Genomic DNA, 25,732 nt, shown 5'->3' on the forward strand with positions numbered 1-25,732 from the left:
CCAGACTTTCAACCCCTGTGGTCTCCATGTTCTCTTAATCTCATACTAGACAATATCTATCCTATTAAGCCCACACTAAGAGCACATTACAAAGCCTCTTGCCTGGGGACTAGTTATCACAGTACCAGAAGGTGATATGCAAGCTGCCGAGAGGAAAAAAATCAATAGCCTTACTCAGCTATGATGCCTATAAAACCACACCAATGACCTGCAAGGCAAGACATCCATACAAGTGCAACAGTGGCATTTATATCTTGGTGGTAAATAACAGCTATCTACTTGGACCCAAGGTCTGCTTAACAGAAGGGAAATCATGCTTAGTACAATAAACCTGCCAACAACACATGGCTTTTGAGGTGTGTTCATAGATCTTAGAAAAAGACCTTCAAGCTCCATTTTTCTAGACCAGTTTAATTCCTAACTGTATTCTAAATACTTATCTTTAGGTCCACAGATAAGTATAAATCTCACCCATCATCAAAGGAGCCTTTATTTTTAGCAACAGCAGAAGACCATTATAAAAATCCACGGCTGTTAAAATGCTGGAAAGAACTGACTGTGGAGTGCCTGTCCCTAGTTGATAAACTACAAAACAAACAAACAACAAAAAACCCAAAAACTGCTCTTGTCCAGGAAACATCACCGAAGATGAAGTGGAAAGATTCTAAGAGCCAGAGGACCATTGACTCTGCTGGGAGACTGTACCTTTCAGCTATTACAGTGGCAACTATACCCATGAAATGGCAACAACACGGCTGCCTAAACAAGACTTGGACAATCTGAACAACAGTTGGCATCACAATGTAGATGGGAGAAATTTCATGGGGTCCCGCTCCTAGATGAAGAGCCTCGAGCAATTCAAAACTGCTGAGAGAGGGAGAATTGGTCTTTCCTGGGGATCAGTCCCCTGACTGGTTATCCAATACTGAGGGATTCGCCCTGGAAAAAAATGTAGGCAACACTGAAAGGACTCGGAAGCTTAGATTTATATGTTGAATTGTTCATATGTATATTTAACAATAATGGTTGTAGAAAAATAATCCATGAATTTAGATTGGGCATGGGAGGGATAGGAGACTATAGAGGGAAGGATAAATAATGCAAACATATTTTGGTTGAAATTTAAAAGGAGGGCTTTATGTGAAGTCACTCAAGTTACCAGGTAGATACACTGCTTTCTTTATGAGCCTCTCATAGGTCACATAACTTGTTTGATAGTACATGGCAGGATTAGTTTGCAAACCTGTGTCAGTCTGCCTCCTCAACCATTACCCCAAAGTACATCTGAAAACTAAATGCTGTTTTCCCCCAGTAGCAAGAGTCAACAACAGACCTTTGTGCATGGCACCCACAACAGAACAAGCAAGACATCACAAAGATGTCTTGCTCTTAACAACCCCCTAGCAGCTACTTTGCTTCAGTTTAAAGCCAAGTTACAAAGTCCCTTATAGAAAAGGGTGGGAGGAGGGGAGCAGAACATGAAGTATTAATAAACCTCATAAAATCATTACCTTGTCCCTTAAGTGGCCTCTGAAATAAGAGCAGTGGGGAAGAACACTGATAGAGGGATTTTGCTTGCCCGCTCCCAACACATTGCACATTTCAATAGCTAAGAGGGTATGAAAATTTAACAGAATTTTAATGTCTTTCTAGGTTTTATGATGCCACAAAGAGATCATCTTCTTTCTGCTCACCACAAGAACAGATGGGTCACAGGGAAGGTGGATCTGTGACTCATTACCTCTCAGAACCTGCAGAGGAGGCTGAGTGGCAGGCAAACTTCTGGGATCAATAGGGTTGGAGGCAAGGCAGTGCCTGCCAGCAGGTCTTAAAGAAAGTCATTAGTCAACCAGTGACCTGGCAACCCCACCACAGTTGCCCTCTGATGTGGATTCTCAGAAAGGTTTGTCTGTGCTGAGAAACTGAAAAGGTCATAGGCATGGAGAAGTCAAAACTCACAGAATTGGGGTGAGGGGAACCACAGAAGAACCATGGAGTCAGCTGGTAGGTCACCTCACAAACCAAGGTCACTACTAACCATCTGTGTGACAAAGAGAAGTGAGGCAGAAGAGTGATGGTGTGTCACATGGAAAAAGCAATTTGAGAAGATAAGAGAAGCCCAGACTGTTCACCTGTTGCTCAAACTGAGCACTATATCCAGGGCCCTGGTCCCACTCCCTATTCCATCCCCGTGGCCTTTACAAAAGTGAGGCTCAGAGTACAGCACATGATTTCAAACGCAATCTGGGTCCTTACTGATCTTGAGCTGAGCACTGACTTCAGACCCAGGAGACTCTAAAACAGACTCATCTATGACTCTTCTACCCTATGACCTTGATCATCAGAACTCCCTGTGCTTTAGTTTCCTCATCAGTAAAATGACACAATGTTACCTACCAAGACAGTTAGGGAGATTAATAAAGTAGTATTAACAAAATACCAAGAAGTGATTGATACATGACACATAAGCATCTGCTTGGCTTATTGGTCCTTAGGAACCAAACACTCTAGTCAAGCTAAGTAACTAAGTTTATATACATATGAACCATAGAGAAGCTGCATTTTTCCATTTCCTGCATTTTAAACAAAAGGATGTGTACATGTGTGCCTGATGAAAATATCCCTTGAGCCCTTTCCATGACCCTCTATCCCCATCTCCCTCTCAAATTCACGGCCTCTATTTATTTGATTATAATTGCTACATATCCATACAGTATATATAAATACAACCTGCTGAGTTTATTTTGTTGTTTACCTGTTACGATTTTAGGGCTGACCACTTTGTATTGGAAAACTGATTATGAGTCGCATCCCTGAGAGGATAATTCTCCCTCTCTCAGCAGTCATTTGTTCAAAATGATTCTTCGTCTAGGGTTGGGATTCTGTGAGATTTTCTCCATTCCAAGTTAGCATGTCTACTGGTATTGTCACTGTTCACATCTTGCTTAGGAAGCCAGTCTCACAGCAAAATCTCAGTCCTCTGGCTCTTAACAATTTTTCTGCCTCATCTTCCATTATGTGCCCTGAGCCTCAGGCACAGGGCTAGGCTCTTGCTTATGGGTACATTGTATACTATTGTGGTTTTCTGTAATGGTCTCCATTTGCTGTAAAGAGAGGCTTCTTTTCTAAGATCCATGACTTCACTAGCCCTGAGAATCTGGCTAGGTTTACAGTACAGGGAATGATTTTCTTCCTGTTGAGTGGGCCTTAGTCTAATTAGACAGTTATCCCTAAGATATGAGTGCAACTATTGTACCTTTAGGGATATCTTGCCATGCTGATCAGTGTTGCAGTTCATAAATGTCACAGTTGGATAGGAATATTGATTGCTTCCTTCTCTTGGCAACTTGCATAGTATTTTCTGGTACTACGGAAGCTAGATGGTAGAAAAGAGGCTTTCAGGCTAGATCCAGCTTAAATAATCTGAGTCTTGTGTACTAAGTGTTGGTGACTTCAGGATAGGAATTTGGCCTTCAACCTCTAAGAGGCAACCAAGGGCAATAGTAACAGCCTAGATAGTTTTTGGAGTCACTTGGACTATCCTGACCAACAACTAGAAAGGTTTCTCATGCCTGGTACTGGGGGTTTTGTTAGGTAGTCCATGGTCAGAGTCTTTGGTCAACCCAAGTGGTATAAGTTTGTATTATATTTAGTAATAAGAATAATTATTATTATTTGTGCATATAACATATATGTGTGTATACTGCATATAATTATAGGTAAATATGAAGTAATATGATTGATTGAGTCTTTATCAAATAACCTTGGTGCTTTTTGTCCCTGCTACCTCATTTTAATAATGAAAACAAGGATATATATATATATATATATATATATATATATATATATATCTTTCTTTTAGGGTCCAAACTTTTGGGAGACTGGGAAAATAATGATCATATTCTATCTCTTAGCAACTCAGTTTTACTTTCACATGGTCCAAGATCGAATCTTCAGATTATTCTTTTAGTTAAGGATATATACCTCGGTGTTACTATACAAAGCTAAGATGGTCAAAATCTTCTAAGCTTCATTTTTCTCAGCCACATCCGGTCTTAATGAAGCTACTTTTCTTATATCATGATTTCTGAATCCTTGCATATACTGTCATATTTCTACTTTTTTGCTGTAGCCACACTGGCCTCTCTCTCTCTCTCTCTCTCTCTCTCTCTCTCTCTCTCTCTCTGCCAATCCCTCTGTCTAAACACTCTTTTGACCCCATTCATAGTCTGAATGGCTCCCAGCTTAGTTCAAGCAGAACTTCTTCAGACATTTATCAATCACATAGACATATATTCCTGAAAGTCTATAGGCCTACTTTTATAATATTTACCACAGAGGCACTGTAGTGACTTATAATGCTCCAATCCTATAGATTCTAGCTGTAGGAAGTCAGGAAACTTGCAGCCTTTGGTTCATTTGTACTCAGAATCTAAGAGAGTACATCTTACTGAGTCAGTGGCTTAGAGCTAAGAAGGAAATGAAAGATTATTCAGTCATTAATAAGAGCCTTATCTTGCATATCATGAGCCCACTTCCTGTAGTGTTCCTCCTCTGAATGTGACTATCAAAGCCCTTTAGAGGTTTGATCATCACTGGATTGGGCTTGACAGCAGTCCAGTGATGGCTCTATGTGTATCATACCTTCGCATAAACTACTGAATGCTGTGTTGGTTAATTAGGTGCTTGAGTTCTTTCCAGAAGTCACATATTTTCCATACATCACCCCTGTCTATTGCAGCCCTTCAAGTATTATTATAAATGAAGAAATTAAAACTCAAGAGAGGTTTGGCAACTTTCTCATCTTATACAGCCAGTCAGTCACTGGTGTATCTGGGATCTGATCCAAAGCTTTTCTCACTTGAAAGCTCATGATTTCTGGATTTCCTCAATATTAATCAGAAGTTAAACTCATTTTGAAAGTTTGATGGAAAAATAAATAACAAACAGAAAATATTCTTTAGAAGTTGTAAAGTGTTGTAGGAATATCAGCCATAGATTTTCTCCTAATTATCACCCAAATAATCTGTACTTTTAATTTGTCTATGGCTGTATGTCCTTCAGTTCATGAAAAACATCAATCAAACAAGACGAGTTTTTAAAAATCACCAGCCATATGTAACTGAAGAACTTAGGGAAGTCTATAACTCCAGCTAAGATGACCTTCTAGGGTCTAACTGTCTTACCCTTTGGTTAGAAAAGATTGTGTGATTCCCAAGGATAGTTGAGAAAAAGGCACTTCCCAATTTAAATTTAGGCAATAATTGCTGGAATTATTCCAGGGTACTATTTTTAGCTTATATGACCTGTCATATGGAGGCATTCAAGCTCAGAGGAATGAGAAGTTATCATAATAACAAATGTTTGCTAGAAAACTGTCATATGATAGGAGGAGCTTTATCTCCATGATTTTCTTTATACTTAACCAATCCCTGCATTACACCAATCGAGATTCAAAGAGCTCAAGTTGCGTATGGCAAAGCTTGCATTGCTCATAGGTGGCAGTAGGAGAACTGAAATTAGGTCAGCCTAAATCTGGTGATAAGCAGCACCCTTACAATTAGAAATAAGTAATATATCACTTAATCATTCTTGTTCATCTACATCAGCTAGTCACTTTAAGAGACTGATTGATTATTATGCTCCCAGAGTCCCCTGTCTCTGGCTACTTGGACAAAGCATGACATTGCTAAGGAGGGCCTCTGGTGTCAAATGACCTAAATTACATTCTTGATGAGTGGTTCTGCCCACTCAGCTGACAACACCTAGACTACCTTAATAAGCAACATTGTTGAACCTCAAATAGGAGAGCTGGCACAGAATAGTGAAAGTCACAGGGACAAGCACTTGGCAGGGGTGGCAGTGGCCAGTGGGGATGTAATAGGCCTGATTTCTGGTCTCACCTGTGTTACTACAATGCTTCAAAATCAAGAAAGGTCACCACGCATCTCTGAGTCTTGGTTCTTATCTATAAATTGAGGGTATTAGAATAAGATCTTTATTGTTGCTTCAAGCTCTAAAATTCACTGACTCTTTAGAAGGATGAAGGAAACTTGAGGGTTAACCTTACTTCTGACGGTTTCCAATCGTCTTCAAGATGCCAAACTGCAGAGAGGAACAGTGCAGACCCAGAAAGCATCTAAAAACCATTACTTGCCATTATCACATCATGATGTGGTCATCATTGCTCTCTGGTCCTTCTGGCTCTCTGACGCTGTTCCTGGAAGGGACAACAGCTGAAATGGTATTTCTGAGAACCTAAGGGATGGAAGTGCTGTGTTGGAAGAAGGTTGGGAAGTGACTGATCCTGTCCACCAGGTTCCAAGGCACACTTAAAAATGATAACAGCTAACATTCCTACAGGCTACATAAACCATGTCCTGTGACATCTGAGATCACACTCCATCTTAATACTCCACAACAGACATTTATAAAAAGGAAAGTGGTACTGCATGTGATTACAGAAAAGAAATGGTGATAGGACATATACAAACACTCATCTTCACAGAAGTTTCAGACATCCCCAGTTGCCCTTGTGGCTTTCCATTTTCTTTGTGGCTTGGCATAAATAGTAATCAGACTTTCTCTTAAAGGCATTGAAGCAAATCCTGTTATGTTGAGGATCTTATGAGTGGCCTATCTTCAAGCAAGGATAGAAGTTCCACAAGATATCAGTCCTTGTCCCCTATCCTACCCCAGTCAGCAATTTGAAGAAAGCCTATTCTTTCTTGCCTCCATGCGTCTGCATGTGCTATTGTTTTTTCTGCCGTGGAAGGCATTCCTTCTTTTCTTAGTAAAGGACACTCATATTTTTCAGTTACTTTTCCAGTACCACCTCCTGAGAAGACATCCTTGGTATCACCATCAACATCAACAAGTCTTATATGGCTTCTCTGTGGTATTGGGGACAGGAGTATCACAACACACATTAAATATCCTTTCTTAAGATCTTAAAATCATTATAAATTATATGTAGATGGGTGTGTCCATGTGGAAATAAGTACACATGAGTTCAAGTGGCCTCAGAAACCAGATATGCTGGATCCACCAAGAGCTATAATTACAAGTAGTTGTGAGCTAACCAATGTAGGTGCTGGGAACTGAACTCTTGGTCCTCTGCAAGATGAGTACACACTACTGGGCCACCTCTCCAGCCCTCTTATTAAAAATCTTGATAGCATAAATTTATATATTTATCCATCTCTGCCTGAAATAGGTAAGAGATCTCCAAGCAGATGGACGAGGTTCCTTTGGTATTCATTTTGTATACTTAGTCTTGTGCCCAACACATGGAAGGCAAACAAAGTTCTGGCTAGTTGCATGCATATATTATTGCATAGATCATGACTCTAAGCCATTCCCTCTGGCAGAAGACAGACTTGAAAAAGTAAAATTAGACCATACAATATTCAGGATATATCTCCTTTTCTTTAACAATTAGAAAGACACAGTTACATAAGATGGGTAGGAATAAGAAAAGTAATAAAAATGCAGCAAGATCAAAGGCTGAGAAGGAACTGGGAAGGCAAAGTCTGGGACAGTTGATGACTTCCTTCTGGTCAAGGAAGATAAGTAGTGTGACAGGCCCCATATAGCCAATAAAAGGCTAGGAGAAACTGTGGCTAAAGATTCTCCAGGCTTCCCAATGTATATTACTACAAACTTCACCTAAAATAACAAATCACAAAGATGGGGTGGCAGCAACAGGCTGAGAGGAGCCCCTAAAAGACAGACTGGTGACCACAAATCACATAGCTCATGAATACCAAAATGAAAAGCAAGCCTTTAATAAACAAATGGACACATTTAAATCAGTGTGTATGAGGAGCTTAAGAATGATTTACAAGCCCCACAACCACGAACAGAATCACTAGATTCAGGATCACCAAGCTAGTCATGACTCATACTTCTAGTAAGAAACCCGAAGAAATCAGAAGGGGAGAAGAAGAGGGGTGAGGAAGACATGATGGGACAGGGAGGTTGAGTTGGGGGAAGAACAGAAGAGAGCAAGATAAGAGATAATATAATAGAGGAAGACATTATAAGTTCAAAGAGAAATCAGGCACAAGGGAAATATCTGGAGAGCTACAAAGATGACACCAACTAACAGAGGAGAGGCTACCTTAAATGCCCTCTCATGATAATGACATTGATGACTAATTCATATGCCATCCTATAGCCTTCATCCAGCAGCTGGTGGAAGTAGAAGCAGACACCCACAACTAATCACTGAACTGAACTGGAATCCAGTTGCAGAGAAGAATGAGTGATGAGCGAAGGGGTTAATACCAGGCTGATGAAACCCACAGAAACAGCTGACCTGAACAAGGGAGAACTCTTGGTTCCCCAGACTGATAGCTGGGAAACCAGCATGGGACTGATCCAGACCCCCTAATATGGTTGTCAATGAGGAGACCTTGGAAATCTATGGGGCCTCTTGTAGTGGATCAGTACTTATCGCTACCATAGGAATGGACTTTAGGAGCCCATCCCACATGGAAGGATATTCCCTGAGCCTAGACACAAGGGCATTGACCTAGGCCCTATCCAAAGAATATGACAGACTTTGAAGACCCCCTATGGAATGCCTCACCCTCCCTGGGGAGCAGAAAGGTATGGGATAGGTAAGGCGTTAGTTGGGGGGGTAGGGGAGGAGGGAAGGGAGAGGGACCTGAAATTGACATGTAAAATAATTTTCTTTCTAATAAAACAAAAACCCAAAAATATTACCAAATGGGGATTTTCTCTGGTCTCTTCCATATGAATACTCCCAATTCTGACGTTGCACCACTCACTAATTCCAACCAGAAGAAGAGGAATCCCTTATCTAATGCCTGTAAGACTATGTCAAATAGGTCTGGGTGCATCCTGGATATGGCATCAGGAAAGGCTTGCCATGGTGTCTCCATCTACACTCAAGCCAGTGGGCTCTCTCATCCCACAGACCAAGAAAACCGAATGAAGCCTGTACCACGAAAATACAACTAGATCTGTTTCCTCTATGTTCCAGCTTCGTAGATTGACAGGGAGTGGGCAAGTCAGTACCATGAAGAGGCTAATATCTGGCCAGATTGAAAGCAGGGGCAAAGGACCCACAGCTCTGTCATTCACCCTGACTAAAGCCATGACTGCCAGTTCCTCAGGTGGGTTCCACAATTATTCCATTCTACTTAAAACTCCTGCGGAGTCATTACACACTGACATCTCTGATATGCATTTGTCATTCATCAGTAGTCTTTACTTAAAATTTGAACCTAAAGGGCCAAAATATTTAAACCTCTTTGCCAGTTGCTGAAGGATTTATGTTACTCTTTGGAAAAGTAAAATTTATAACCTTCCTAATCTTGTTTGTTGTTAAAATAGTTCCTGTCCTGGAAAAGTCTCTGATGGAATGGCATCAGGCTCCAGCTATTGTTCTTATTGGTGTCCCTTCCTAAGTAGAAGATGTTTGTGAAGATTACTGTGAGCACTGACTTTGTGAAATAAATCTACTCTCTCGCCTAGAACCATTATTTACTTCAAAGAATTGACAGAGCTTTTGAAATAACTAAAGCTAAGAAGATATTTATTTTTATCATGTCCTTTATTCAAACATATATTCCCTCCAACATCAGGCATTTCATCAGTACTTAACTCTATGCTAAGTTTATCCACAGTGCAAGAAACTTAAAATACAGTGTCGTTGAGAAAAGAAAACCAGTTTAATAAATTGGCACCCTCCTTTCCCTCAGGAAAGTCTTTTTTTCCCCACATTAGTCCGCATTCCTGTTTCTCAGTTCAGTCAGCAACTCCACTTGACCTCTGCATTTGATCACTGCCAGGCTTCCCCAATCTCAAATAATGAATCACCTAAAAGCTAGTACATGGAATCTTTTGATATAACACAACTCTGAAGTGCAAATAATCTCTCAACAATTCAGTCATGCTGATCCAATAATTTTTAAGACATGGCCTTCTCCAGTAAAGACAATAAAATGCTTTTCCCAGGAAGTAAAAGGGCAACTGAGATTTGCTGAAAGGGAGCCTGGATAATCGATTAGAACAGGTGGGATGCTGTCTCTCTTCCTAAGGACCCGCCCCCTGCTGATGTCTTCCTTCCTGCCAGCTTTGGATAGAAGCTTGGGATTAAATAGGTGACCTGGGAATGATTTGCCTGGAATGAAAGGTCAAAATTTACTGACACCAATCATTTTATTGGACTATGGGTGGGTAATCCCCTCTTTTAAAAAGAAAGAAAAGAAAGATGCCAGGAAGAGAGAAGGATGAGAAGAAAGAGGGAGGGAGGCAGACAGAGTGAGTGGGTTGTACTTTCTCTATCAGTCACACTTTTAAAACAACAGTCTCTAAATACAATTCCTATTATATTCTTCTAACTCACAAAAATTATTTTCCTTACCTTCTACAGTGTTCCATGACCAAACCAAACAAATGTCAATTTTTGCCTTGTCCTTGAGATGCACCATATAAATATAAATATCGCATTTGATCATTAACCTACATTTCATAAATAATTTATTTCAAAATCGTTCCTCCATAAGACTTTCTGTTGCTGAGGTGTTCAGTTTTCAGGGAAAGCATTTATTTACAGCCTGAGTGAAAGAAGGCTGGTAAACACTTGGCTAAAAGCTGCACATGGAGAAAATTATGGTAATTGTATTAATGCTCAAACACACGGCACTCAATGCTCAAATCTGCTAAAAGCTTTTGTGCTACACATTGCCCACATCTTGACGGGCAATGAGACCACGAGAAGTGCTTAATACTTGACAGAACACTTCCGAGACTCATCTTTCACAGTTCCAAGAACTGCTAAAGAATCTGGAAGAAGCTTCCCTAGGAGTTTTTGAACTTCAAACTCTCCTCTTAAATGTCTTATGCTTTGTGATCACACTGAAACTCCAAGTTCAACCAGAAAAGAAAATCAAAATAAAGTCATGCAATTAATTCTGATGAATGGTTAAATTTTAATTTGTGTAAGGCAAATTCTTGTTCATGTGTGTCTCCTTCTGACATCTATTAAAAATAAATTAACTTAACAGGCAAAATCTAATGTTACTCTGGAAATTTTCTGCTAGGTCAACATTATGGACTTTAAATGACTATTTTGTATCAATTTCTCTACTAGAAGAACTAGAACACTAATTGTGGATATATTTGTACAAGATTAGAAAAAATTAAGAAAATGTCAACATAATCACAAAGTAAGGTGGATCCAAGTCACCTCAGATGCTACAAAGACCAGTAGATTCCCTTTACAGCTTTTAAAAGTCAGAAGCACTAAGCTCCTAATACCATCCTCTGAGTTTACTCACTCACCAATCACACTGTAATTCCAATACAGTAATTAGCACAACCTCAGGCTAGGATGAGATACCCAAGGGTAGATAGTGAAATGCTGTGTGAACAAGTTCAGTCAAATACAGAATCAAGACATGTGCACAGGTCATCAATCCATACTTTGTTTAATTTGGGAATATTCAAGAAGAAACTAACCATTTTTTTTGGAGGGGGACAATTTTCAAAATGACTGAAGTAACTAAAGTGACAATCCCAATGTAGTTATGCTGACTAACGTGGGCTTCTGTTCACGCTTAGCAGTTACTAACCTCTGGGTCTCACTTATACCTATGTGGCACAAGGCATGTGGAATACACAGGGCTGAAGGGAAATAGGATCACTGACACCCACAGGCATTCTCCTCAGATGGATTCTGCTATATCCCACCCTGGCCCAGGTATGGATGCCTGTCCCAGACTAGTCCAAGTTGGCTTTGAGTGTCGGCATTCAAGTTCTGACTAACCCTACCAGAGGCCAGTTGTAGAACTATATCAGCTCTCTCAGTCTAGAATGTCCCAAGGAAACAAGGGAAATGCTGATAAAAACTAGGAATCCTGAAGGCGGTTGAAGGAACTAAATCTCAAGTTTCCTATCTGTAAAACAGGAATATTCAATTAACAGTTTTCTGGGGACATGTATGTAAACCACCTAAGAAGGGACCTAGAAGTCAGCCGACAAGCTTTCTTCCTTTCTTCCCTTATCCCAAGCTCCAGGCCTTCTCTACTAGCCCAGATCCTCAGGTAGTTTTGGCTGAGTCACAGATACTGCAGTGGCACTCTTCTGCTTACTGTCCTGGCTCTGCCCCTTGATCCAGAACTAGCTAGTAAAGGTGGACCAGATCTCAGACTGCACACCATGCCTAGCAGTGTGGGTGTTTACATGCATTCTCCATGGAGCTTCTCATAGAGCAATCTTGAGTGTTCCACCAGAGAAAAGTAGGTTGGTCTGCAATTGTCCACTACAGGGTTCAGAAGCTGCAGCAAATATCACTTGCTGTTTATGAACTTAGAAGCAATACTCTCACATTTCAGAAGGAACATATGTGGGCCCATGGCTACCCAGCCAATAAAAAAGACATTTTCTAATCAGTCTGTAGCACATTGGGGTCTATGGAATGTGTGATGGTCAACAAGAGGTAATCAGAAGTGAGGTTATGGTGTGTCCAGAAGAACATGTATCATGATTCTTAGGTCATTTTTGATTCTTCCATTTTACTGCCTGGGAACTGATGAGAACTCAACAGAACTGCAGTAATAGCCACTTACTTCTTTTCTCTTCCCTTAGAGGGAAATGAGATCTTTTTCACAATCAGTACACTTTTTGATCTTATTACAATGCTATAGCCAGAATATTAAAGTAATTAAGAAGTCTTTCTATTGAAGCACATATGACCCAAATAACAACTGCTTACCAGAATAATAAGTAGTAACTATAGGAAATAACATCACCCTGTGAAATGACCCTGTAAATGTTAAAGGTTAATGTGTCATATTTACTGAAACTCTTTCACCAGGTAAACCAGTACCAACTATTCAGGTCTGTCCCATCTATTTAGTGCCACATAAAACTGGGAGTCTGTGACTCAGTAAGCATTGCCCCCCCCTACTTTCTGTCTTGTTCTTGATTCTACTAATTCTGACCTTTCAATTTTATTCTTTATTTCTTCTTTTGTGTTGCTTCTTGAACCAAACTCATGAAATCATTTTCCTACTTCTGGAAATGATTGCTATGTACCTCCCTGATGATGTCATCCCTGGCTGCTCTAGGCATGGTCCTCCTGATTCAGCCCCACTATGGATTCTCTATTTCCAGACAGATCTTCACAATATATATCTCCACCCAATTCAAACAAGTCAGAAAACTACAGGCTAAAGACATGGTTTATCCATCATGGATGACATATTCTGAAAAACCTAGTCTTGAAAAAAAAAAACTGTACTGAGTTCTCATAATGAAATTCAAACAAAAAAATCACAAATATTCTTATATACGCCCATGAATGATCACTATTTAGATTTTCTATTCTTTTACCTATTTTGCTGTAATTATCACCAATGAGATCTTCCAAACCAATCATCTTCCAGAAGCTGTCATCCCAACCTTTCTCTGCTGAGTATGTCCATTTGCACACCAGTGAGCAGAGAGACCTAGAAACATTGGAGAGAGGTAGGATCAACAATGTGAGACATTTTCCCTAATATTTTATCCAAATACCTGCCCTGGTATTTTCAGTATATTCAGTAGTGTGGTGGCAACAGAGGAAACAGTAATTACACATTCCTGTTTAAATAAAGGGCTCTATGTACACCCGGGAATGAACACTAGTTCCTTTTGCCTTCAGAATAGACTCAGTCTTCTGTATGGATCCTGACCAAACAAACATAGTAAGTGAACACTTGCACTTACATCTACATTTATTTGACACATGTGGGATAATTATGAATTATAATACGAATAAGTTATTTGATGAAACAGAGTAAACATCTTAAGTTTAAATGTAATATTGGTGTGGCTATATTAAAATTGCTCTTTATCATTCAGCATGTGACATATTCATGTAGAATGGCATTTGGAGCATATTTCAAAAATAACACAAGAAGGGGAAGTAAATGGTGCTGTGGATGGACGGGTAGGATTGGCCTTGGCTGCTGACCATTGGAGCAGACAGATGAATTCACAGGAGTCTTGGTGTCATCTACTTTTATAGATCTTCCATGTTCTCTACAATAAAAATGCTTCTTTTACATGTCTGCTATAAAGTAAATAATATGTCACTGTAATCTAAATCAATACTTCAGTACTGGAAGGTGTTTTCTTTCAGCTTCATTTCTCAATGTCACCCTTAACATTCTACAATTCTTCTTCTAAAATAACACTTATGTCTCTGAAACAGTCATGTTCTTGCATACTTCTTTGCCTCTGCTCTACCACTTGCAGTTTAAAGACCCCTCCCAAAATTTTTCATTCTGATGGCTCAAACTCTTATTTTAACCTAAGTTGAAAGTCTAATTTGCAGTTAAATATTTCCTTTCTTACCTCTCAAAAAATGAAATACACACACACACACACACACACACACACACACACACACACACACACACACACACACCTCCAGTTCTAGATATCAAATTCAGAGCCTTATGTGTACCAGGCAAGCACTGTACCACTGATCTACATCTGTGCCCACAGAGTATACTGTATATCATGACCTTTATCACACTGTAATTCACTGCTTTTTCATAGGTATTATCTACATTTCTTCAATCTATTCTCCATATTTTGTCCACGGCAAATTTTACAAACCTGTAATATCAACCTTCACATGAACACTTTGTGACATGTCTGCATCTGTTTCTGTTTGTTTTTGGCTAGTTCCACGCCTGCATTCTCTGTTGAACTAAGCCATCAGTACTTTCCTATAGTTAGCCTTTCTTTCTCACTTCTCTTTTCTTTATTCATCCTAGAATGGCCAGCCCATTATGCACTTGAGTCTTAGTTAACTACCATGAGTCCTCTCAAACTGTCTCTCTCCAGGAAGCCCCAATAGAGGACATGTTGAACCAAAAGCCTCTTCTCCATGTGCCTATCTGGACATATGCTTGTCACAAACTGACCAATGTAGCTATGTACTACAATGTAGCTATGTACTACCAATGTACTTACTCCTTTCTTCACCTCTCCTGCTAAAAGGGCCACACTTTCATTACAAAATGTCCTGCTTATCTCTGTATCACTAGTCCCTACCTCATGAAAGTGTATATCTAGCCATAGTGAATACTTATTGAATAGAAACATTAAAAATATGTCTTTATATTGCCACAGGTATGTAGCAAGTCCAAAGAAATCACACTCATGCTGTTTTAAGGATAAACCAAACCCATTGCATGGGCCAAAAGTCTTGATGTAACTCATTCAGTCATACAGAACCATTCAATCACTTGGAATTTAGTGGATACTATGACCCTGCTGCCATGGTAGGCCTTAGTGGTAAGTAGTAGACACAAGACCCAGTCCTTCACTTTCCCAGAAGCAGAAAGTTTAACTGGGGAGACAGGCATTCCTTGAATTATTGCTTGAATAATTACACATAAAATCCTATAGTAACAAACAGCCCTATGTTTTCTAAAGAAAGTACATAGAGAAATAAGAAACTTTAGTGGGAAAATCTGATGCAATCTAGTGCTGGGAGTGGGGTGTTTAGGTGGTTGTGAAGAAAGTAGGCTCCACAGAGAAAATAACATTTTACTAAGTTATAACTTGAAAGCAAGAGACATTTATCATTAAAATTTTGTTCAGGTATAGCATAGGTGATAGAAAATGTCAAGCTGTGCTAAATGACAGGAAAACACCAGCACACACAATATATATGTGCTAACTCATTCCCTTGATTTAAGCAAGGTCACTTTTTGTACAGTGGATGAAGGCAGGGGCCAACTATCAAGCATGCTGTGAAGTACATGGTAGCCTAACACCCCCTAGAATGACATCTGAAATTTTAACCTTTGGAGGGGTTCTGATAGTTTACTGGAAAAAACAATGCTACAAACAAAAGACAAAGTCAAGCGTTGCTTCTAATGGCACAAGCACATGGGCCAACTCTTCACTGCCCAACACCCCATCAACATTCGGAGACTCCTGTACCTTCCATCTTAATTAAGCATTGCTGCTGTCCTTATTTCTAATCACTTGGTAAACTTCAAATCTTCATTACAATCCAATTCACTATTGCTCCTCTGTGAAAGTTTCCTTTGACCTCAAAGTCAAACTCATGGCCCCTTCTTTAACATTCCAGGTATGCTACAGTTATTACACTATAGATCTAAACAGGTCAGGGTTGTTGGCATGGCCTCTTGTCTTTATCCCTCTACATATGAGCACCCTTTGCCATGTACCTTAACAGTGGAGTACCATCCCTTTACCCCCTATATTGTTTACGTGGCCTCCTTTCCTTCTTCTAGATTTTGGGCAATGACTCAAGATTGCATTTTGGTAAAGAATGACTCAGAAATGATTGCATGCCAGTTACTGGTCTAAATTCGAAGATACTTTAGGAGTGTTAGCTTGTGCTCTTGAGCCATTTCATTTCCATGAAGAACTCATGCTGAGCTAGCTCATAGGGGATATCATACAACTGAAAGGGCAGCAAGGATCAGTTTAATCAGATCTCAGTCACAGCCCAAATTGTCTTGTGTCAGTTAGGAAAAGGTAGCTGTGAGTCTGGTTGAGATCAGAAAGACCCACCAGGGCTCAGAGTAAATAATATGCCCATGAGCCAAATAAGTGACTCCTGGGTTTAACAACTAAAACTTGACTGGGGTTTGCAGCTGAGCAATGCTTAATTCACAATATAAGTAAATGAGACCAAATGTATTTTTTCCTCCTCAATAAGGAAAAGAATAGTAATCCTTTATTTCTTACAGTAAATTTGAATTCTTTGGAAGAAAATTATTGAACCAGGAGGCAAGAAGTTTTATGGATACAGATTCCTCTGAAAACCCATTCTATATATAGCTTACTCAAATATAGTCTCTCTCTCTCTCTCTCTCTCTCTCTCTCTCTCTCTCTCTCTCTGTCTATCGCTGCCTGTCTATCTCTCTAACCCAGTTGGCCTGGACCTTACTCACGTTATAGTCATGCTGTCTTTAAACTGATGGCCATATTCCAGCATCAGTCTCCTGCATACTGGCATTATGGGCATGTGCTACCACATATAGCTAGTCCATTTCATTTAGATCTCTTTAGAATCAATTGATAGATTATGAAGATGTCCCTGTTCCTAATGCAGCAAAATCAGCACTTAAAGAGTGCATCTAAGGTCACAGGCTCTTGGTGGCAATCTAGAAAAAAGTTAATTTTTTTTCTTATCAGTGAAAAAAGGCAAGGAACTAATACCAGAATAAACAGTGTGCCTTGCCTGGAAGCTTCTACTAAAAGCCAGGTTTGACAACCTCCAAGATATTTTATTGGGCAATCAACCCTCCGGGGCCTCTAACTACTGGCCAGTTTCCTCCCAGTGAACCAAAATGTCAGGACAGGAATTCTGATTTTTTTTCTTATGGAGTTTTTTTTTATGCCAAATGACTCTAAAATGCATACAAATACCAAAACAGATTCACCAGCATATCAAAATAACAATACAACATAAAAAAAACACAGTACCTATAGCTGGGCATGGTGATATGTATAAGAGAGCAAGATCACTTGAGAGATGACATCTAGAGCTTCCAAAAGAGGGAAATACCATTGAAGAAGAAATCATGAAGCTATTTGGAAAACCCATCAATGATGAAAACCACAAGAGATTAGAAATAAAATACTAGAAAGATTTCTCAGAAGGAAAAAAGTAATTTAAAATTAAAATTTAAAGCTTAAGTTGTCCAGGCTAGCATGATGGCTCAAGAGGTAAAGTCACCTGCTGTACAAACCTGACAACTTATAAGTATGATTCCCAGAACCCACATAAAGGTGGAAAGAGAGCAAACAAGTAGTCCTTTAGGTTCCATATGTGAGCTATGTCAAATGAATGTCTCTTCAAACTCTCTCTTTCTCTCTCTGATAATAGTAAATATTAAGCTTTCTACAGATGAACTACAAATGTCATAGGTGGAAATCAATTAAATGCTTTTGGGATACCAGAAGAAGGGAATGTCTTATAGCAAGGAGGAAAGACACAAAGGTAGGAATAGCAAGGGGAAAGGCACAGCAAAGGAAGGGCATAGCATGGGGATGGGCATAGCAAGAATTCCAGAAGGGAATTTTAAAAGCTAGAAAAGAATAAAAGACAGAATAGAGGAGGAAAGTAATATAAGCAAATGCATGCAATACTAGGCTCTTCATAAACTACACCAGGGTGAAACTTAAGCCTACAGATTAAAAGTTCTCATAGGTCCAGGAAATACTTGAATTTCAAGAATAAACAGAGAATTACACATGCTGCCAGACAGCAATACTAAGTTGTGTACAATACCTTAAGGGCCTAAAAAGCTATGGAAATCTCATCTACAACCCCAGAATGCAGAAAACATGGAAATAATGTACAGATCACCAAGAAAGGCTGATCCAAGAATCCTACACCCAGACAAAATATTATTCTGCTGTCAAAGGAAAAGAAAAACATTTTCAACATACAAGGGTTTCAAAAAGTAAACTACTGCATAGGCTTTCTGAGGACAATACTTGAGAAAACACACAAATTATATCCCGGTTCACAGCAGCTATGTCAGCATAGAGGAGCTAAGCAAGAGGAATAATAGGACCGATACAGATTTCTGTTGTCCATATCATCTTTCTTCCTCCAAGTATGTATACTTATATGTGTACATACATAACAGTGAATGTGGATTTGTATGTGCTTCAACACATACATATGTGCATATGTATACAGAAACACATAGATTAAAACATAGTCTAAATGGATGATGATAACATAAACAATACTTGTAATTTGGGGTTTTATGAAAGCTCAACAGGCATGCTGTATTACCAGTAAAATCCAAGGGAAGGCCTAGAACTGAAAAAAAATTATGTAAAGCCTCAAAGTCAGAGATTAAGTGAGGGCATGTCTTAGTCTGTGTCGATGTCTCAAAATACCACTGAGCTAACAGTAGTTCCTCCAGAGGCAAAGACCACATAAAAATCCTAACACCAGACATGAGAAGCCTTCTTTTGAGCTGCTGGTCAAGGCTATCCAAGAGGATCCCTAAACATACAGCTTATTTATGTTGTTCTTGGATTCTGCCCAGAGGTGGAAGATAAGTCTCTATTTGCTGAAGACACCATGCACTTCAGAGGACTAAGAGACCCCTGAGCTAGAACTGACCTGAATGTCCCCTCCCAAAAGACTAGCTTTCCTGGTACCATAAAGCACCATGCAAGCTTCCAAAGAAAGGAAGCAACCAACAGTCCTACCTAGCAAAGATGCCTATGAACCCCATCAACAATCAGCATGGCATGATGACCCTAAGTGTGCAGCAGTGGTACACACATCTTGGTGGAAATCAACAGCTCTCTGATTGGATTTAAAACATGCTCAACAACAGGAAAACCATGTCTGGTACTGGAAACCTAGTTACCTACTCATTGCTAGCAAAATCATAGTTATTGAAGAAGAAATTACAACCACTAATTTACTTAATCAACATAATCCCTAACTACTATCTATAACATGATTCCTTATACCCATAGAGAAGTATAGTCTTCACCCATCAACAAGAAAACTTCTCTTTACAACAGACAAAGACCACTACAGAAAACCAAATCAATAAAAATGCAGTTTGGAGACAAGTACCAAAGGGATACAATGACAAAACACTCACACACCTAAGACTCGGGGGACACTGCAGAAGAGGTGGTAGAAAGACTGTAAGAACCAGAGGATCAAGGAGTCTGCTGTGAGACTGTGTCTCCTAGGAACATCAGAAGCTACACAAATAAAGTCTCACCATGACTGCCCAAACCTGAGCTGAACAAGGACAACCAACAGACATACCAAAATGGACAAGGAAAAGCCCATGAGGCCTCAACCCTACACAAAGCACTACAGGCAATTGACAAACCTGGGAGGGGAACAACACACCAACTGGTTGTCCAGGGACACATGGTTAGTGCTACAAACATGCATACAAGTAATATTATGCAGATTGAATAGGTCATATTTAAAATATATATCCATATATATGTATATATATACATATATATATATATATATGTATATATATATATGTACTGATATGTATGCAATAAGTATTAGTGAAAAAAAGAAACCAAGAACTTAGGGAGAGGGGAGAGGTATATGGGCAGGTTTGAAGAGAACAAAGGGAGGGATAAATTTAATAATTAAATTATTGTAAAAATAAAAAATATAAACAATTTTTCATTAAAAATATGTTTCTCATATTTAAGGGAGATGGGAAGTTTAACCGATTCAAAGTGCCAGCACCAGGCCAGGGGTCTTTGTTTTTTAATTCATTAATTTTTTAGATTATAATATGACATCATTTCCCCCTTCCCTTTCCTCTCTTCCAGCCCTCCATATACCTCTCTCTTTTTTATTTTTAATTACTCATATTTACATATCCATCCCCCACATTCCCTCACCCTCCCCTCCTCCCATGTTCCCCACCCAACTCTCTCAACCCCCCCCTCCCCCCCACTCCTCCCCAGGGATAGTGAGGCCCTCTACCAAGGACCTTCAAAGTCTGTCATATTCATATACCTCTCTCTTGCTCTTTCAAATTTGTGCTCTTTTTTCATTAATTGTTGTTACATGCATATATATGAATATACATACATATATTCCTAAATAGAACCTGCTCAGTCAGAATAATGTAACTTGTATGTATATTTTCAGAGCTGACCTTTTGTCAGTGGACAATTAATTCATGTGCTCTTCCTTGGGAAGACAATATTTTTTTGTTTTTATTGATTCTTTATGGATTTCACATCATGCATTCCAATCCCTTATCTCCCCAACCCCTTCCATCTGCCCTCTGCCCTTGCAACCTCCTCCACAAATCAAAGCCAAATTTAAAAGAAATAAAAACACAAAACAAAACAAAAAGAATCTTATCATCGATGCTGTGGCTTGTCCTATTGAGTCACACAATTTGCCTGTTAGTCATTCATCTTTAATTGCAAGTGTTCATTGACTAGATTCATTGGTCTGGCTCAAGGCCTCTGGTTTCTATTATACTACCCATAATGGGCTTTCATTGGAGCTCCTCTTGGATATACTGTTGTTGTCCTGTGTCATGCTGGTTTGGATCTGTAGGTTCGTCCCCTTTGCATGCTTCAACAGTTCATAGATTGACTGCATCTTTGGGTGGTCAACTCATAGCCCTGATTCTGGTTCTGGGTGGTAGTTGGGTTGGTCAACTAGCCTTCCCTCATAGTCAATACCTGGGAAGTTCTCCAGCTGTACCTCACCAAGCTCACCCAATGCAGCCTTACAGCAAGGAGCTTTGGCCAGTTCTGCTCTAGGGCCCTCAGTTTGGGGTCTCTCTCACTCACATCACCAGGGCCAGCTCTACTGTTTTGTCCAGGCAAGGTACAGGGCCTTTTCTCCTGATTGCTGTGGGGGAACAGAGGTTGTGGGGTCAGCTCTCCTGCTCTCATACCCTCAGGGCTGGCTCACCTGAGACTGACAACAGGATCAGCTTTAGTGTGTTGCCTGGGTGAGGTGCAGGGCCCTCTCTTTTGTGTGCTGTAGGTGGTGTGGGTCAGGGCTACTTCTCCCACTCTGGTGACCCAGGGGCCAGCTCTCTCAACTCCTGGGGAAGACTAAGCTTTCTTACTACTTAATGTTGGATACAGAAAAGAGAGTGCAGGCACTTGACAGAGACGAAAGCCAATCAGAATCCTAAAAACCACAGGAAATAAAAGAGAACGAAGGGATGCCAAAAACGAATGGCATCAATGTCACAACTAGTTAAAAAAGAGAAAAGTCAAAAGATCATTAGAAATTAGCTAAATATTTCCAATGAATATTTTTCAATCTGATAGTTTTTTCCAAAATAGGTTTGCAAAAAACAAGACATAATCTTTTAAATGCTAAAATTTATTTTTAGAATTATTTTTATTGTTTCTAATTACATATATTTGGAGGTCTCTGAGATGGGGCTCACAGAGGCCAGAGACATCCAAATCCTCCTATAGCTAGAGTTACTAGAGCTTGTGAGCTGTCTATTATGGGGGCTAGGGACTGAACTTGGGTCTTCTACTGAAGCTGACGGAGCTCATAACTACTATGCAACCTCTGCAGTTCCTCTTTATTTACTATTATCATTATTGTGTAACCATGTAGATGTTCGGTTGGGAGTGAGGGTAGGCATGTAGAGGTCAGAAGACAACTTTTTCTAACTTTGTGTGGCTTCCTGGGTTTAATCTCATACTGTCAAGATGGCACATCAACCAGTTTTACCCACTGAGGCATTTCTCTTGCCCCAACAACATTTTTAAATGTGACATTCAAGCACTGGGTAGACGAAGACAGGTAGAGCTTGGGGGCTCATTGCCCAGCCAGCAGCCAGCCAATGCTAAACAGTAAACTCCAGCCCAAAAAGGCTTTTTTTTCAAAGCTAGTAGGATGGTAGAACCTAGAATAGTACTTGAGGTTGCTCTCTGGTCTTTATACACATGCACATACACACCCATATATACATAGGCACCTTTACACACATGGATACACACACATTCACAAACACACAAATATATAATAATACTTTGCAGAAATGAAAAACATTGACAATTACATTGATATATATTATTGTACTTTCAGTACTTAAAGAAATATGTAAACCAAAAAAAGTACATATAATTATCTCTACTTTGGAAATAAAGGGCATGGATATAATGAACAAACTCAGTTCTAAGTATTTGTACAGGAGGAGGGGAAAATGTTTTGTATACAAGCACTGAATGGCACACATGATATTTAACAATGGGTTTTATTGGAAAAGAGGTCTGAAAATTAGCAACCTAATTTGTCAACTTGGAAAATTATTTAAAAAACAATAATAGATGATAAAATGAGGTAGAGATGAAAGCTCAGTGAATCAATGTGAAAACAGGGTTATGGAGAGACAGGAAACAGAGATGAGAAGTAAAAAAAAAACAAGCACCATAGATGAAAATAGGTCTATAATCATGGAGAAGGCAAACATTAACAGAAAAAAAAAAAAGGCCAAAGGATAACAGGAGCAACACTATGGACTTGTGGAAATTTAGACAAATGAGCAATTTGGCAGGAAAGCAGAACTTACAAAGCAGACACTAGAAAACTTTGATGGAGTTAAGAGCAATTGAGTTAAGAGTTTAAAATCACCGCTCTAATGAAACTTTGTAAGTGCAGATGGTTCTAGAAAGTCTAACATTTACTGAACAGACCACTCCCAAGTACTCAAGACTCTAGAATAATGGCTCCTGAGCTTATTACCAAAGCTAAGGTTATATGTAAGAAAATCCAAACAAAAACAGCATAAGACAAAGAAAACCTAGGCCACGCTTACAAAAGTCTACATAAGATACAAACAAATTCAATTTTTACATGCAAAAAAATACAAATGGGCTAGCCAGGTGGTGGTGGCACAAACCTTTAATCCCAGGACTCAGAAGGCAGAGGCAGGCAGATCTCTGTGAGTTCTAGGCCAGCTGGTCTACAAAGCAGGACAGTCAGGGCTGTTACACAGAGAAATCCTGTCTTAAAAAGCAATGTAAAGAAATGTAATATGGGCAATATTTAAGATGTTTTAGTGACAGAAGACAGATGGGTGCATATGACAGATGACCTCTGCATATGGCAGAACATACAACCTCACTTCAAGATAAGAACTGTGAATGAAGCAAGCAAGAACAAGAATGGAAGAACAGATGCTGACTTTCACTCCCTGACCTTAGATCAGTGGGAAGGTAACAGGAAAGCCACCCCTGAGGTTCTGAGAGGAAAACAGCAAACTGAACAAAGGGAGATGTGGCTGGACCACACAGTAGGAGGAGAGGTTCCATGGAAATCACAGCAACTCATGTGGCTAAGAAGACAGAATTAGAGATACTGGAGGCAGCTGGATCATTGGAAGTGCAGAATTCAAAGAGGTACAGAAGGAAGCTCCAGAAACAGACATGACATGAGAACAGCCAGCAGTCTCTGGTGAATAGCAACAAGCAAGTACCCACATGCAAAGTCCACCCAAGGTCACAGAGAGGGACTATAAACTATCTCCCACACCCTGCAAAGGGATGACTGCCAGGAATCCTCAAAGAGAGCAGGGAACAAGGCTCAAACAGATTAAGTCAGAATCTGTGACTTTGCAAGACGGGCCTCAAGTTCCTTCTCAACCCCGATTCCAGAGCTTTGCCTGCCAAATTATACACTGAAAATTTGCTTTGGCAGAAATTCATCAAATCAAAGCAAAACAACACATATGTACACACACACACACTCAGCCCACTAAGCAGCAATAACAAAAAGTAAGGTTAATCATGGCTGAAGAGCTCACAGGTCCTGGGTTGAACTTACTACTGTTATTCTGTTAGATGGACAGATTATCAAACTTCCCTCTAAAATCATATCTCTTTACCCACAGATCAGTGCAACCCTCAGACCTCATCAGAGAAGTCTCTGTGCAGTGGATGGTGGATAGCCCAGAAACTCACAACTGGCCACAGTGCAGAGAGTGAGTGCCAGTGGAGCATTCATCTATAAATGGTGGAACAACAACAACAACAACAACAACAACACACACACATACACACACACACACACACACACACACACACACACACGCACACACGCACAAACACTCAGAGAGAGAGAGAGACAGAGAGACAGAGAGAGACAGAGACAGAGACACAGAGATAGAAAGAGAGAGACAGTGAGAAGCCAGAAGCCAGAGTCCAGAAAAGACTACAGTGAAAGTATGTTCTGGACATGACAGGACCTCTGCGCTCATGCAATCATCATCTGTGTTGTCTGCACAAGATCAAGCCAGTCAATATTCTAGCATACTGGGTGAAGATTTCATTAGCCAGAACCCTTAACTGAGGAGCTCTGGACAGCGATGACTTCTGGTGGGGGGGGGTAGGAGAGTCACTTCTCTTTAAGGGTGTGGCCTCAACACTGTATCGGATTGTGCCACACCTAGGAACATGTGGGCAACACATGAAGGGCATTAAGAGTTATATTTCTAAAAGGAAACAAAGTTAGGGAGCAGGGAGGTGGAGATAGATCTGGGAGGAATTATGGAGAGGGGGTTGGGATGAAGATGATCAAAAAAGTATATGAACTTCTCAAAGAATTAATAAAAAATATTATACTTTTAAAAAGTAAGGTTAATTGAGAGAAACCTCAGGAGTGCAGTAGGTCGTTGCGCCAGCCTCATGAAAATAAGGTTAATTGAGAAATCAGAAAGCATAGCCCAGCTAAACCACTCTAGTTGGAGAATTAAAATGAAAGAGTAGAAGCAAAGCTAAGTAACAGGCACCTGTTGCAATCATCTTTCATTGTGTTTACCTAGACAGGTAGAAACCCAGACACAAACACAACAACACACTTGTAGATCTTGCAGAACTTGAAGCAGCCTCAGTAAAGAGAAGGGGAACTTCTTGCTCTCCTGATTCACCCAGAGCAAGGCAAACTCAGAGGAGTAAGTCACCCTGTAAGGGGCCTGGTAATTCTCCAGAATTTCTCCAGCAAGACTATGAAAAGGAAGCCAGCCGCACTGCTGCATAATTTATACACAGTTCACTGCCTTGACATTGCCAGGCCCCACTCTCAAGGGAAACCTTTTGTTCTCTGCTTGGGGAATGTAGAACCTGGAGAGTCTCAATTGAGCAACCAGTGAAAAACAGAATAATTAGAGTTAAGGATGGGGATAAATTACCAAGATATTCCTGGCTGCAG

At 39.9% G+C, this 25,732-nt stretch overlaps 1 protein-coding gene across 8 annotated transcripts in view; it reads right to left on the reverse strand.

Moving 5' to 3' along the window:
• Positions 1–25,732, reverse strand: part of Fggy (FGGY carbohydrate kinase domain containing) — a 388,993-nt gene that overhangs the window by 226,262 nt on the left and 136,999 nt on the right. For all 8 annotated transcript variants that reach the window (XR_004768192.1, XM_027400435.1, XM_027400437.2 and 5 more), the window contains one exon: positions 13,369–13,484. Coding sequence is in view for 7 of the 8 variants with exons in the window: in XM_027400435.1 (XP_027256236.1) it covers positions 13,369–13,484 (116 nt within the window). In the remaining variant the exon portion in view is untranslated. The remainder of the gene's footprint in view (positions 1–13,368; positions 13,485–25,732) is intronic.

The sequence above is a fragment of the Cricetulus griseus genome, chromosome 2 (genome assembly GCF_003668045.3).
Source record: "Cricetulus griseus strain 17A/GY chromosome 2, alternate assembly CriGri-PICRH-1.0, whole genome shotgun sequence".
NCBI classification, from domain to species: domain Eukaryota; kingdom Metazoa; phylum Chordata; class Mammalia; order Rodentia; family Cricetidae; genus Cricetulus; species Cricetulus griseus.